We start from the raw sequence: 14876 nt of genomic DNA, 5'->3' as shown, positions 1-14876 counted from the left end.
GTGTAGATGATTAATCCACCTCCTTTCTTCTTACCGGCGTTCGTGTCCCGGTCCGCTCGTACGGAGGAGAAGCCGGTTAGTCGGACGTTAGCGTCCGGCACGTCGCCAGTTAGCCACGTCTCAGAGAACACCAACAAGCTGGTCTCCCGGTAGCGATGATCAGTCCTGCACAGCGCCGTCAGTTCGTCCAACTTGTTGGGTAGAGAGTTCACGTTCCCCATGATGACGGAGGGGACGGAGGGCTTGACTCTCCTCCGGTTAGCGGCTCTAGCCGGTAGTCTAGTCCTTTCAACTCGACCCGCTCGGCATCCGCGATATCTCCGTCGGAGCTCAGCGGGGATGAGATCGCGTGTTGCTGGGTCTCCTTTGACCCTCATGGACATCAACTCCTCCCTGGAGTACACTTGAATATTACTATACATTATATAATTTTACGTTAGAAAAATACACGCAGAAACATAGAAAAAAAACGCAAAATTATGCAAACAAACTCGCTCTGAGCAGAGGAAACTGCAGCCTGCTCGCGCATGCGCAGAAGAAGATGGTAAAAGGTCTTGGTAAAAGGTCCAAAGTTTGTGTCTTATAACCAGCCCACATGTCAACATTTTCATTTATAATCAGTTTTCAATGTAGGATATGTTCAACTGAGTGCACAGCTGGTAGCTCTTTTACCATAAATAAATGTAGACTCAGGCAAATAAATATAAAGCCTTTGTTAGATTGAAGAACACACACAAACCTCAGACTTAAAAATAAAGTGCAAACAGAGCGGAATAACCCTTTTTTCTTGTGAATTAAATAAGTCCCAGCCTAAAGAACTGAAGGCCTACACTTCAATTAAAAGACCATTACCATGTCAAGAAAGCCATAAATAAAAAGTGACTCTTTCAGCCTGCCATCAGGGTGGATGATGCCATCATTTTCCTTCAGCATTGAGCACTGTCTCACCTGGAGAAGCTGGGAAGCACTGTGAGGATCATGTTATTTGATTTCTCCAGTGCTTTCAATACGACACAACCGGCACTGTTGAGGGACAAACTGGAGATCACCGGGTTGGACCACCACCCACGGACTGGATATTGGACTACTTGACCAATTGCCTGCAGTTCGTGAGGACCCGGGACTGTGTGTCACACACGGTTGTCTGCAGCACGGGGGCACCACAGGGAACGGTTCTAGCTCTGTTCCTGTACACTGCAGACTTCTCCTACAACTACCCCACATGTCACCTGCAGAAGTTCTCTGATGACTCTGCAATCGTCAGCCTCATCACTGATGGGGACGACAGAGAGTACAGAGAACTGACCCAGGACTTTGTGGACTGGTGCCAGCGGAACCGCCTCCAGATCAACGTGGGTAAAACCAAGGAGCTAGTGGTGGATTTCCGCAGGCGACCACTCTGCCCGGTTACACCGGTGAATATCCAGGGTACGGGTCATCGAGGTGGTGTCCTCTTACAAGTACCTGGGTGTTCACCTGAACAATAAACTGGACTGGAGTGCCAACACTCAATCACTTTATAAAAAGGGTCAGAGCAGACTCTATCTGCTCAGGAGGCTGAGGTCTTTTGGAGTGCGGGAGCCACTCCTAAGGACCTTTTATGACACAGTAGTAGCCTCAGCTATTTTTCATGGGGTGGTATGCTGGGGCAGCAGCATCACTGCGGCCGACAGGAAGAGACTGGACAGGCTGATTAGGAAGGCGGGTTCTGTCCTAGGATGCTCCCTGGACTCAGTGGAGGTGGTGGTGGAGAGGAGGATGACAGCCAAGCTGTCATCGATGATGAGGAACCACTCCCACCCTCTGCAGGGCGCACTAAGATCACTAGAGAGCTCCTTCAGCGATAGGTTGCTTCACCCAAGATGCGTGAAGGAACGCTATCGCAAGTCATTCCTGCCCACGGCCGTCAGACTGTGTAACCAGAAATCCTCCCAGCGGACCACTCAAAGAACTCAAAAAGCTCAAAGAACAAAACATTCTAAATCTGGATGACCAGTGTAATCTGCAGTTCTGCAGTCTGCAGTGTATAGTTTTGTAAATATAACTGTAAATTTCTGATAATATGATATATGTTAATATGTTTACAATATGTGAATATGTATATTTCATATGTTAATATGTATGTATATTATTTAAGCATTTATGTATGACCCCCCCTCCCCCGCTGCCACAATCACAAATTTCCCCACTGTGGGACAATAAAGGATTATTATTATCATTATTAAAGATGCAAACAGAGCTTTCTTAAAGAGAGAAATGGACATGTGACTCGCCTGCCAGTCATTTAAATTGTGGTTGGAATGGACTCAGTGCCATTCAATAGGTGTTCATTGGTGAACCTAGAACGGTACTTGTTTTTCTAGTTGCTGGTGAAGCTGACATTAGGATTTGTTTGAGTTTTTCTCACATCTCATCTTTAATCCGTTTTCCCTCGAATAATATCTCAACAACTGCATATAACCACTTCTTCACAACTATGCCATCACTACAAGATTTTTTATCTTGCCTCAAAATTATTATTTTACCCTCAGCTCGGACTTCAGTGGATAACTGCTCAAAAACTCTGTGCTTTGTTTCACAGTGGTGTTTCACATTACAACTTTTAATTAATGACACATGTTCGGAGCATATGAGGCATAGTGGTTTTGAACCACCAGACAGAAGAATAAATATAAATTTTTCAGCTGACTCGTTATTAACCAGTGGTTTTCCTGACGCTGTCTTCACTGTCACTCTTCCTCTGTGCTCTGCTTTCACGGTGAACTCACAGTAGTAGCGGCAGCGACCTGTCTCACTTCCAGGTGTGCTGACAACACGGGGTAAACAAACAATATGATTGGTTGATCTGAGTGGAGCTATTACTGTGTGAACTTGAGAGGCAGTTCCCGCCATCTGTAGCCGCGACTGTCAGAAAAAAATCTCCAAGAAAATCTATTCCCGTGAATTCATCATGGAGTGGTCACAGGTCCAGAAAACTTTTTTGCTTTATGTTTTTTTTGTCTTGTACACTCAGGAAACATTGTTTTATTAATTGCATATTATAGAAATTAGATTTTTTTTCTATCCATTTACACTACTCCCCACTTGCACTCCCTGTCAGATCTTTGCCAGCAATGTTCAAGTTTCCCGCTTTTTCGATATTCTTCCTGGTACCTCTGTATTTTGAGTGTCAGTTCTGTCCCCAACCCTAGAAACTAGATTTCCATCCACGATGACAAGCTTTGTCTATACTTTGATGGATGTTTTCTGTATTGATGTCTAGATGAGGCCTCATGGGGCTTTGAACCCTTTGGGAAAATTGTGTTGAAAACTGGTTTAATACTCAAAGCTTCATTCATTGAGAACGTGGGTATCCTCTTTGGCATGGTGGCTGTACTACATCCACACAATGGTCGATGAGCCCACTAAGCAGTGCTTTGACATTTCCTGTATTCCATATATTTTCTGAATGAAAACAAATTTAATTTATTTTAATGTATTAATTCTTGCTTGGTCTATTGTAGCCATATATAATAGGATATTGATTTATGATCATTGGTCTTTGTAGGGGGGCGGCACGGTGGTGCAGTGGGTAGCGCTGTCGCTGCACAGTAAGGGGGTACCGCGTCTGTGGAGCTTGCATGTTCTCCCCGTGTCTGTGTGAGAGTCTCCGGGTTCTCTGGCTTCCTCCCACGTACAACATGCGCTTCTGTTTAGTTGGCCGGTCCCAAATTGTCTGTAGGTGTGAGGTTGTGCATGCAAGTTTGTCTGCATCTCTGTGTGGCTACGCAGTGCACTGACGTTACGCCCAGATTTTCCCCCGCTTCATGCCCCCAGTCAGCTGGGATAGACTCCATCTCCCTGTGACCCGCGACAGCGGATGAAGGGGTTGTGAAAATTAATGAATGAATGATCTTTGCAGGGTTCAATAAAGCAATAAGAAGTATAGATTGCATGTTCATGCATGTATATCAGGGATGAGCGAGTACACCACTATCTGTATCTGTATTTGTATCTGTTCAGCCATCTAAATTACTGTATCTTTATCCATATTCAGAATGGGCAGGGCTTGAACCAGAAGTGGTTATGGTTTGACCGGAAAAGGGTGGGGCTTAAAATCAGTACATTATTTAAGTCTGGAATTGATATGGATTGATCAGGCGTTGCTATTTCTATTGTTTATGTTTTAAACTATTTCAAGAATAGCCTGAAAATTGAGATTCAAATCAGTGTTTTTGATCACAAGGACAGAGAGGGAGGACCATGTGTGTGTGTGTGAGGGGGGGGGGGGGCGCTATGTAACAGTCACCCTTAATGTATATAGCATATAAATATATACATATGTGTTTGTGTGTGTAACCCCCCTCTATTCTGGCCCACTCCCAGCAGACTGATGACAGCACAAGTCAGGGTTGATAGCGTTTATTGCCAATTCTGTTGATCAACAACAACAACACAGGTGGTTGGTGGTGACTTTATATGGCTCAAGTAGCACAGCTTCCACAACAGGAAATGCAGCAGCGCAAGAGCACGCACAGTGTGATCATATATATATATATATATATATATATATATATATATATATATATATATATATATATATATATATATATATATATATATATATATATTTATTATTATTTTTTTTTCATTATTGTTATTGTTATTACGGGAATGATGACAAATATAACTATCAACCTTTTTTGTATGTTTACAATGAATTAATATAATAATAACTTCTCAGCTTAATGCAAAGGCTCTTCGATATTTTTATCATGAAAAAAAAAACGTATTTCCCTTTACAACATACCTGTTGATCAACAACAACACAGGTGGTTGGTGGTGACTGTATATGGCTCAAGTAGCACAGCTCCCTAAACATCAGAACAGAAGAAAAACAGTACATTTCAATGGGCTGCGCTGTTACTATTGTACAACTCCATGCTAATTCCTGCAACTTGTCACGCTAGGGCAGAACAGAAAACTGCACACACTTCCACCCAATGACAGTTGCAAAACATGCCCACAACATTCATATAGCTCAACATATACTTTGATTCGAGTGAAATTAGCATTTTTTAGCTTAACATAAGAAAAATTGCGGAGCTATTTGTAGCCTACCATAACAGGAAATGCAGCAGCGCAAGAGGACGAGCTGCCCGTTTCCTGTCAATTATATAGACCCCACCTGCCAATGGGCGATATTACACCCGAGGGAAAATTGCATAGAGCCTTGCATAGATTAACCATAATACAAAATAATTTTGACGTACTTCAAACACATTAACAATCCTGTTACATGTGCAGGAGAAATACGGCCACTGGAAGAAACAAGGTCTCACAGGGAGCTGGAGCCTATCCCAGCTGTCTTAGGGCAAGGGGCGGGGCAAACTCGGGGCATGACACCTCAATTTGGAACGGCCAGTTAACCCAAAGTGCATGTTTTAGGAGGTGGCACAGGCTCAAAATGTTCCCAGACTTGAGATCTCTTTCTGGTTGTTTCCATTACAAAGCAATTACAAAGCAAATTGCCAGCTATGCAAAAGCTATGCTAATCAATCTAGAACGTATTGACACAATAGACAGTGGACTATATCATTATTGTAAAATATCTGGGACCAGCAGTTGTTTCAAATCCCCACCCATTGATCCGAACCACTAAACTGGTTCACCTGGGAAATGGATCACATGAGTGTTTTACCTGGTGAATGAACCACTTGAGTGTTTCAGATGTGAATGAACCACTTGAGTGGTTCAAACATCATCAGTTACGTGTTTTTTCCATGTTTGCAACAGGCTTCGAAGCAGTGGTCCAGAATAAAAACCTTACCTAGTCTTGAGCGTGGTTCAGAGCGCTGTGTCAAAGCAGACATCACTTGTTGTCGACAAATGTTCTGTCCTGCGTTTCGGAGGTTCACTTGTGTGCAAGTATCACAGCTTTCTCTACAATAGAGTGTTGCTTTTGAGTCCACTACCACATCCATTACAGCTTACAGCACATCTTGCTTCTCATTGTGTACAGTATAAAAGGAAGGATGGAAAAAAAAATACACCTTTGATTCAAATATGTTTTTGTCATAGGGATGCAAATAGAATCCCTTAGCAATATGATCCTTTAAAAATGTTGTCAGTATCGTGACAAAAAAAGAACCATTATGGGCTCTCAGATACCAGTAGACCACTACCATGGAAACACATATCCAGAAATCCATCCATCCATCCACTTCCATCCATCCGCTTATCGGGTCAGCAGCTTAAGCAGGGACGCCCAGACTTCCCTCTCCCTAGCCACTTCGTCCAGCTCCTCCGGGAGAATCCCAAGGTGTTCCCAGGCCAGCCGGGATACATAGTCTCTCCAGCGTGTCCTGGATCGTGCCCGGAACACCTCACCAGGGAGGCGTCCAGGAGGCATCCTAACCAGATGCCCGTGGCACCTCATCTGGCTCCTCTCGATGCGGAGGAGCAGCGGTTCGACTCTGAGTCCCTCCCGGATGACCGAACTTCTCACCCTATCTCTAAGGGAGAGCCCGGACACCCTGCGGAGGAAACTCATTTCGGCCGCTTGTATCCGGGATCTCGTTTTTTCGGTCAAGACCCACAGCTCGTAACCATAGGTGAGGGCAGGAACTTAGATCGACCGGTAAATCGAGAGCTTTGCCTTTCGGCTCAGCTCCTTCTTCACCACAACGGACCGATACAGAGTCCGCATCACTGCAGACGCTGCACCGATCCGCCTGTCTATCTCCCGTTCCATCGTACCCTCACTCGTGAACGAGACCCTGAGATACTTGAACTCCTCCACTTGGGGCAGGATCTCATCCCCAACCCAGAGAGGGCACTCCACCCTTTTCTGACTGAGGACCATGGTCTCAGATTTGAAGGTGCTGATTCTCATCCCAACTGCTTCACACTCAGCCGTGAACCGCTCCAGTGAGAGTTGGAGATCACGGCTTGATGAAGCCAACAGCACCACGTCATCTGCAAAAATCAGAGACACAATACTGAGGCCACCAAACCGGACACCCTCAACGCCTGGGCTGCGCCTAGAAATTCTGTCCATAAAAGTTATGAACAGAATCAGTGACAAAGGGCAGCCTTGGCGGAGCCCAACCCTCACTAGAAACAAATCCGACTTACTGCCGGCAATGCTGACCAAACTCTGACATCGGTAGTACAGGGACCGAACAGCCCTTATCAAGGGGTTCGGTACACCATACTCCCATGCCCCCTCAAGGGTCTGTGGAGGGCGTAGAGCTGGTCCACTGTTCCATGGCCAGGACGAAAACCACACTGGCCCTCCTGAATCCGAGATTCGACTTCCCGACAGACCCTCCTCTCCAGAACCCCTGAATAGACCTTGCCAGGGAGGCTGAGGAGTGTGATCCCCCTGTAGTTGGAACACACCCCTCCGGTCCCCCTTCTTAAAAAGGGAGACCACCACCCCAGTTAGCCAATCCAGAGGCACTGTCCCCGACGTCCACGCGATGTTGCAGAGGCGTGTCAACCAGGACAGCCCTACAACATCCAGAGCCTTTAAGAACTCCACGCCCGGGGCCCTGCCACCGAGGAGCTTTTTAACCACCTCGGTGACCTCCACCCCAGAGATAGGAGAGCCCGTCTCAGAGAACCCAGACTCTTCCACTTCATGGGAAGGGGTGTCGCCAGAATTGAGGAGGTCTTCAAAGTATTCTCCCCACTGAGTCACAACGAGTTGAGGTCAGCAGCGCCCCAGCACCACTATACAGTGTTGACGCTGCACTGCTTCCCCCTCCTGAGACGTCTGATAGTGGACCAGAATTTCCTCGAAGCCGTCTGGAAGTCTTCCTCCAAGGCCTCACCAAACTCCTCCCACACCCAAGTTTTTGCCTCAGCAACAACCAAAGCTGCATTCCGCTTGGCCAGCCGGTACCCATCAACTGCCTCAGGAGTCCCACAGGCCAAAAAGGCCTGATAGGACTCCTTCTTCAGCTTGACGGCATCCCATACTGCGGCGGTAAGGGATATCCAGAAATCCCTTGGCAATTAATTTAGAAAAACCCTGCTATGTTATAGTGAGGTAGTTGGAGTGAGATAGTTCCTCACTCCAAAGTGAGGAGAACACAAATTATTTTTTCATTTCAATATGATATGCTGCGAATAGTGTGTTTAAATTTAAACTTTACAATTCAAGTATTGCTTCACTGATTGTTTTCGGTATAAGGTCTCTGTATTTTACCTCATTTTATTTTCTATATAAAACCACAGCCTTCTTTATAATCTTTGCTAAACAGTGCATTTTTTGTTTTAAATGTTACTGAAGTTGTGCTTTTACGACCTTGCTGAAGTCACAGACAAATATTGTTTAACAAAATTTGTCTGTGACTTCTACTGTCTTGATACTCAGATATGATTTCAATATTTTTTGTTGAGTCTGGAAGATTTTTCAGTATGTTGGATAGTAGCTACACAATAGCATGTGTAGCTACAAGTCACACACAGACACACACACACACACACACACACACACACACACACACACACACACACACACACACACACACACACACACACACACACACAGTCATGGTCCAAAAGCGTAAAACTGAATGTTGTCTGTCTGTGTATAATATAGCCGCAAGAGGGCACAAGCCAGGGTCTTATTGTGCTGGTCCCAAGCCAGGGTAAATACAGAGGGTTGAGTCAGGAAGGGCATCCGACGTAAAACTTTTGCCAAATTAAACATGCAAATCAAATCTATGACTTCCATACCGGATGAGTTGAGACCCAGCTTAACAACGACCGCCGTTGGTGCTGTTTACCTACAGAGTGCCGGTGGAAATTGGACTGCTGTTGGTCAAAGAAGGAGAGGAGGAATGTGTGTTCGTAGGAAGAGAGAGAGAAGAGGAACACCAGGAGTATAGGACTGAGAGTAAGGGCGTTGAATGTTGGAACTTTGACAGGAAAAGGTACAGAGTTGGTTGACATGATGCAGAGGCGGAAGGTAGACATACTGTGCGTCCAGGAGACCATGTGGAAAGGTAGCAAGGCTAGAAGTTTAGGAGCACGGTTCAAGTTGTTCTATCATGGTGTTGATAGGAAGGGAAATGGAGTAGGAGTTATCTTGAAGGAGGAGTTTGTTAGGATGCCTGGAGGTAAAAAGAGTGTCAGATAGAGTGATGAGTCTGAAGCTAGAAAGCCAAGGTGTGATGTTCAATATTGTTAGTGGGTATGCTCCACAGGTAGGATGTGAGCTGGAGGAGAAGGAGAAATTCTGGTTGGACTTTGATGAAGTGATTCAGAGCATACCTAGAAATGAGAGAGTTGTTGGTGGTGCAACATGTTGGTGCAGGAAACAGAGATGGTGAAGAGATGATGGGCAGGTTTGGTATCCAGGAGAGGGATGCAGAAGAACAGATGGTTGACTTTCCAAAAAGGTTGGAAACATCTATAGTGAATACTTCTTCCAGAAGAGGCAGGAACATAGGATGACCTGTAAGAGTGGAGGAGGAGCACACAGGTAGACTACATCTTATATAGACTGTGTAGTCTGAAAGAGACCAGTGGTAGGTGAGAGTGTAGCTAAACAGCATAGCATGGTGATGTGGAAGGAAAGTAGATAAGGAAACTTGGTGATGGAATGAGGAGGTACAGGAGTGTAAGTAAAAGTAGATGTAGTGAAAGTAGAGGTAGCAAAGGCCAAACAAGGGACTTGTGATGGCTTGTATGCTAGGTTGGACAGTAAGGAGGGACAGACTGATCTATACAGGTTGGCAAAACAGAGAGACAGAGATGGAAATGACGTGCAGCAGGTTAGGGCAATTCATAATAGTGATGGAAGTGTATTGACAGGTGCCAATAGTGTGATGGGAAGATGGAAAGAGTACTTTGAAGAGTTGATGAATGTGGAAAATTAGAGAAAACAAAGACTACAAGAGATGGCTGGTGTGGACCAGGAAGTAGCAAACATTAGTTAGGATGAAGTGAGGAGGGCTTTGAAGAGGATGAAGAGTGGAAAGCAGTCAGTCCTGATGATATACCTGTAGAGGTTTGGAAGTGTCTAGGAGAGGTGGCACTAGAGTTTCTGACTGGGTTGTTCAACAGGATCTTAGATGGTGAGAAGGTGCCTGAAGAATGGAGGAGAAGTGTGCTGCTGCCCATTTTTAAGAATAAGGGAGATGTGCAGAGTTGCAGCAACTACAGAGGAATAAAGCTGATGAGCCATACAATGAAGTTATGGGAGAGAGTAGTGGAAGCTAGACTAAGGGCAGAAGTGAACATTTGTGAGCAGCAGTATGGTTTCATGCCAAAAAAGAGTACTACAGATGCAGTATTTGCGTTGAGGATGTTGATAGAGAAGTATAGAGAAGGCCAAAGGGAGCTGCATTGTGTTTTTCTGGATCTGGAGAAAGCTTACGACAGGAAGCCCAGAGAGGAACTGTGGTATTGTATGAGGAAGTCTGGAGGGGCAGGGAAGTATGTTACATCAGTGCAGGACATGTATGGCGACTGTAAGACAGTGGTCAGATGTCTTGTAGGTGTGACAGAGGAGTTCAAGGTGGAGATGGTACTGCATCGGGGATCAGCTCTGAAACCCTTCTTGTTTGCTATAGTGATGCACAGGCTGACAGACAAGGTGAGACAGGAATCTCCATGAACTATGATGATGGAGATGCTGAGGTTCTCTTTGGGAGTGACCAGGATGAATAGGATCAGGAATGAGTACATCAGAGGGACAGCATGTGTTAGAGGTTTTAGAGATAAAGTCAAAGAGGGCAGAAAGATGATTTGGACTTGTCTAGAGGAGCGATAGTGGTATATATTGGTAGGATACTGAGTCTTGAACTGCCAGGCAGGATGCCCAGAGGAAGACCAAAGAGGAGGTTTTTGAATGTAGTGAAAGAGGACATGAAGGTAGTTGGTGTGAGAGAAGAGGATGCAGAAGAGAGGGTTAGATGGAGGCAACTGATTCGCTGTGGCGACCCCTGGAGAGAAAAGCAGAAAGAAGAAGAATAAGGCTGTCTGCGTATGCAAACTAATAGCGCTCAATATCTAATGGGAACTCTGGAGATTTGTGGGGCCTACAAATTTGAGAAATAACTTTTTTGTCTCAGTCTGTTATCTCTAGAATGAAATACATAAGATATCTTATTCAAATAAGTATCCTTGTTTAGGTTTTTGGTTTTGTCTTTAAAGCTTTTATTAAAATTTTAATTGGTATTTACGGGCTTGAATTGCTGTCTCTCTGACATTTTCCATTTCTTTTGCAGGTAATGAACCAGCGCCATTGGGCACAGTGGAGAGCTACAACCCTGTGAAGCGCCGTTGGGAGTCTGTTGCTCCCATGCCCACAGCACGCTGCTCGTCTGCCCTTGTGCAGACAACCAGCATTCTTTTTGTTATTGGAGGCGTCTCCCAGGGACCCAGCAATGCTGTGGAAGCCCTGTGCTTAACAGAAACAGCGTGACTCAAGGGCTCTCACGAACAATCACAGGCGTAAACCCGCGTTGATATTTAACCATGTGTTTGCACAAACAGGAGAACCTATGGACTAGGTCTACAGATTCCACTTACATACTTTTCTACCTGTATGTCTGATGGATTCTTTGTGGGAATGAATGGGATGTACAATACAATCATTTTATATAGAGCTGTCAAAGAAAGACAATAAAAAGTGCAAAAAATAGACATCTGGTTGAAGAAATAACACTTTTGAACCATTTTTCAGAAAAAAAGCAGGGTATTTTTTCTGGATATAAGGAACATAGGGCCATATCTGTATCTCTTGCGATAGTGTCACTCTCTTGCTGCTGCAACAGCAAGCTCGAGCAGTTTTATATGTTTGTAGAATGAACCGCAAATTGAGTTTAAGGCAGTGAAATTGTGTGAATGTGAGTGTTCTGTTTTTTTTAACGTGTATATATGCGGAAGTTAGTGCTACTTGCAACATTATATCAACAATAGTGGCCCTGAACATGTGTACACACTGTAATAAGCAAATGTCAGTGGCCCACGTATTTTCAGCACCCACAGACGCAATGACTGGTGTTGATCACTGTGTTACTTTTCTTTCTATTTTCAGAAAGGTGATTGCGGTTAACTTGTTGGGAACTTGCTTTACTACACCTCGACTACAATGTGGGAGCAATAGCAATCAATCACCACATCACTATACAAGTATATATCACAAGGATGGGGATTCCATTGGAGAAAATGCAAAGTTGCTCACACCTGTTGCTTAGAAGTATCGACAGAGACAAATAATATTCTGAACACCAAGATTCTAACATTTTACATTCTCCTTTCTTTCTTTGATTGATAGCCATGCATTCTATTCTTGGTCTCATTATGATATTATCCACAAGGTGTATTGGGGCGGGGGGTTCTAAGGTGATACCTCGGCAACATTTGAAGCAGTTGTGCACAAGATTTAAAATAGGATACAATCATATTATGAATTGCTAATATTTGAGTCAGAACTTTCAAACTTTTTCATCTACTGAGCCAATCTCTCCTGCAGCATATTCATCTTCACCCCCATTGGATTCTATGTTCAGTCTGTCCTAAAAAAATCATCACTTTGTCAGCAGTCCCCTTTAATCTAGTCAAGCATTATCCAAAATCCAACTCTTAGCCTTCTAAACAATTTAATATTATTTGATTTGTTCTGAAAAATCCTTCACATTTGGTAGATCTTAATTTTTGTTTTGTTCTATACTAACGCAATCATGGAGGTAACAAACAAAATTACATCAAGATCCATGCAATATTCCCTCCTTTCCCTCTTAAAGAGAGAAAAAAATTTGAATTGGCCCCTGTGGAAATTCTTGATGTGTGCATTATGCTCATAGATGATGGTCATGAATACTCTGACACATTTATGAACTTCAATGCACTACAAAATTTGTAGCTTCTTTTTTTTGTGTGTCATTTTTTATCCCACAAGGCATGCTGTCATTGACAAAGGGCTGCTGCTTTAATTAACTTTCTAATCTTGATAGTGATGTCTGCTCTGCACCTATGCTCTCTTTGCCCTGCATCTGAATCTGACCAAACTCTACTGATATTGTTCTTTCATCCAGATCAAATTTCCATGGACTTTATTTTGGGATAAAATCCTCAAAGTTTCATGGAAATCTGATCATTAGTTTGCAGCATTAATAGCATATTTCCAATGCAACTTCCTTTTTCGAAACAGTGGGATGATGCACGGGAAATACGCTTAACTGTTCATATGGGGGACGGCACAGTGGATAGCACTGTTGCCGCACAGCAAAGATATTCCGTTTTCGAGTCCTGCTTTGTGCAGAGCTTGCTTGTTCTCCCCGTGTCTGAGTGGGTTCTTTCCGGGTTCTCTGGCTTTCCCCCACCTCCCAAAACATGCACCTTAGGAGAATTGGCCAGTCTGAAATTGCCCGTAGGTGAGAGTGAGTGAGTGTCATATATGTGGCTCCACGGTGCACTAGCGTCGTGCCCGGGGCGTACACTGCCTCACACCCCCTGTCAGCTGGGATAGGCTTCATCACTCCACGACCTGCGGCAGCGAATGAAGTGGATATACAAAATGAATGAATGAATTCATAATGAACAAAAAAAAAGCATCAATTACAAACAAGTTGAAAAGTTTAAAATTATACTCCTCAAATTGTTTTTTTCTTTTGATGCAATGTTTATAATTCTGCTAAAGACCTGCATTTTAATTCTACAGTACATGAACCTGTCATAATGAAAATATTATTTTTCTGGTGATTTAGTAAATTGATGCGGAGGTGAAGTGTTGTCTATCAGATTTGCTGAAATGGTCAGCTGTCCAGAATGTTTTGTGAATGATTACTTTAATATGACTAGCACATGGCAGAGGTCAGTTAGAATAATTATGGTATTACTTGACATGTGGGTTCTGGTAATCTGTTTTATCACGCTATACTTTTGGCTTTGAGAATACCACTAAAAACTAAAAACAGTTGTAGTTTTTTTTGCAAGTCGATAAATATCTGTGTTAATTGGCTGGAAATTGGTAATTGATTGGTAATGTGCCAATATAATCTAAGTTAATCATTAACACTGTAAAATTTTCCTCTACAGAAGTATTGCTGTACCAACCACCTATGCTACTTCACCTATGCTACTTCATTTGTCATAAAATGCTTGCAGGAAAATAGCAATAATTACTGAGTACCCAGTGAGTAGTTCACGGAACTGTTTTACCTGGAAATATATATCTTTAACAACCCAAAATTGATAATATTTACTGACATGGTGGTAGGAAGGAAATTGCAACCAACTACACCCATTTTAAACAGGGACAACTTGATAAGCTCTCTTTGGAAGTAATGTTAGGTTTGTCCATTGTTGTTGACAGAAGAGTTGTAGACATTAAAAGCTGATTTTATAATGCTTGCAGAGGATTCTTAGATTCGGGTGATTATCCACCATAATCAATTAAATGACTAAATTTTTGTATAATTATAAAGAGCCTTTCATCAAACTGAGAATGAAGGGAGAAGGTGCATGCACACACGCACGCACGCACACACACACACACACACACACACACACACACACACACACACACACACACACACACAGAGAGAGAGAGAGAGAAGCCCAAACAGATGTCTAAGACTGAATCTATCTCATACTCACACTATTTTACTTTCCGACTATCAAAACAATAAATAAATAGTGCAACATCAGCATCCATCAATGCTGCCTTGGAACCATGACTAACTTCAGCCAAGGCTGATAAACCATGACAATCAGCTTCATTTTATGAGAGTATGCATATATCATGGATGCATTTCAAGAAGTGGATAAGGTTTTGTCTAAATGTCCGGTTTATCAGCATGTTTTTGCTGCACAAACTTGCAAAAGTTATAAGAGTGATAATTGTTCTTGTATTTCATTTAAATTTTAAAAGA

The 14876-nt window shown here is 43.4% G+C and overlaps 1 protein-coding gene across 3 annotated transcripts in view; it reads left to right on the top strand.

The window, feature by feature from the left end:
* The window catches only part of klhdc8b (kelch domain containing 8B), a 165841-nt gene extending 151418 nt beyond the window's left edge, over window positions 1-14423 (top strand). For all 3 annotated transcript variants that reach the window (XM_068338920.1, XM_068338937.1, XM_068338928.1), the window contains one exon: window positions 11226-14423. In XM_068338920.1, the coding sequence (XP_068195021.1) occupies window positions 11226-11422 (197 nt within the window). In that variant the 3' untranslated portion in view covers window positions 11423-14423. The remainder of the gene's footprint in view (window positions 1-11225) is intronic.
* The last annotated feature ends 453 nt before the right edge of the window (window positions 14424-14876 follow it).

Source organism: Antennarius striatus, chromosome 2 (genome assembly GCF_040054535.1).
Source record: "Antennarius striatus isolate MH-2024 chromosome 2, ASM4005453v1, whole genome shotgun sequence".
In the NCBI taxonomy this organism is placed as follows: domain Eukaryota; kingdom Metazoa; phylum Chordata; class Actinopteri; order Lophiiformes; family Antennariidae; genus Antennarius; species Antennarius striatus.
Note: the sequence above shows the minus strand (reverse complement) of the source record. Positions and strands in the feature narration are given on the sequence as shown.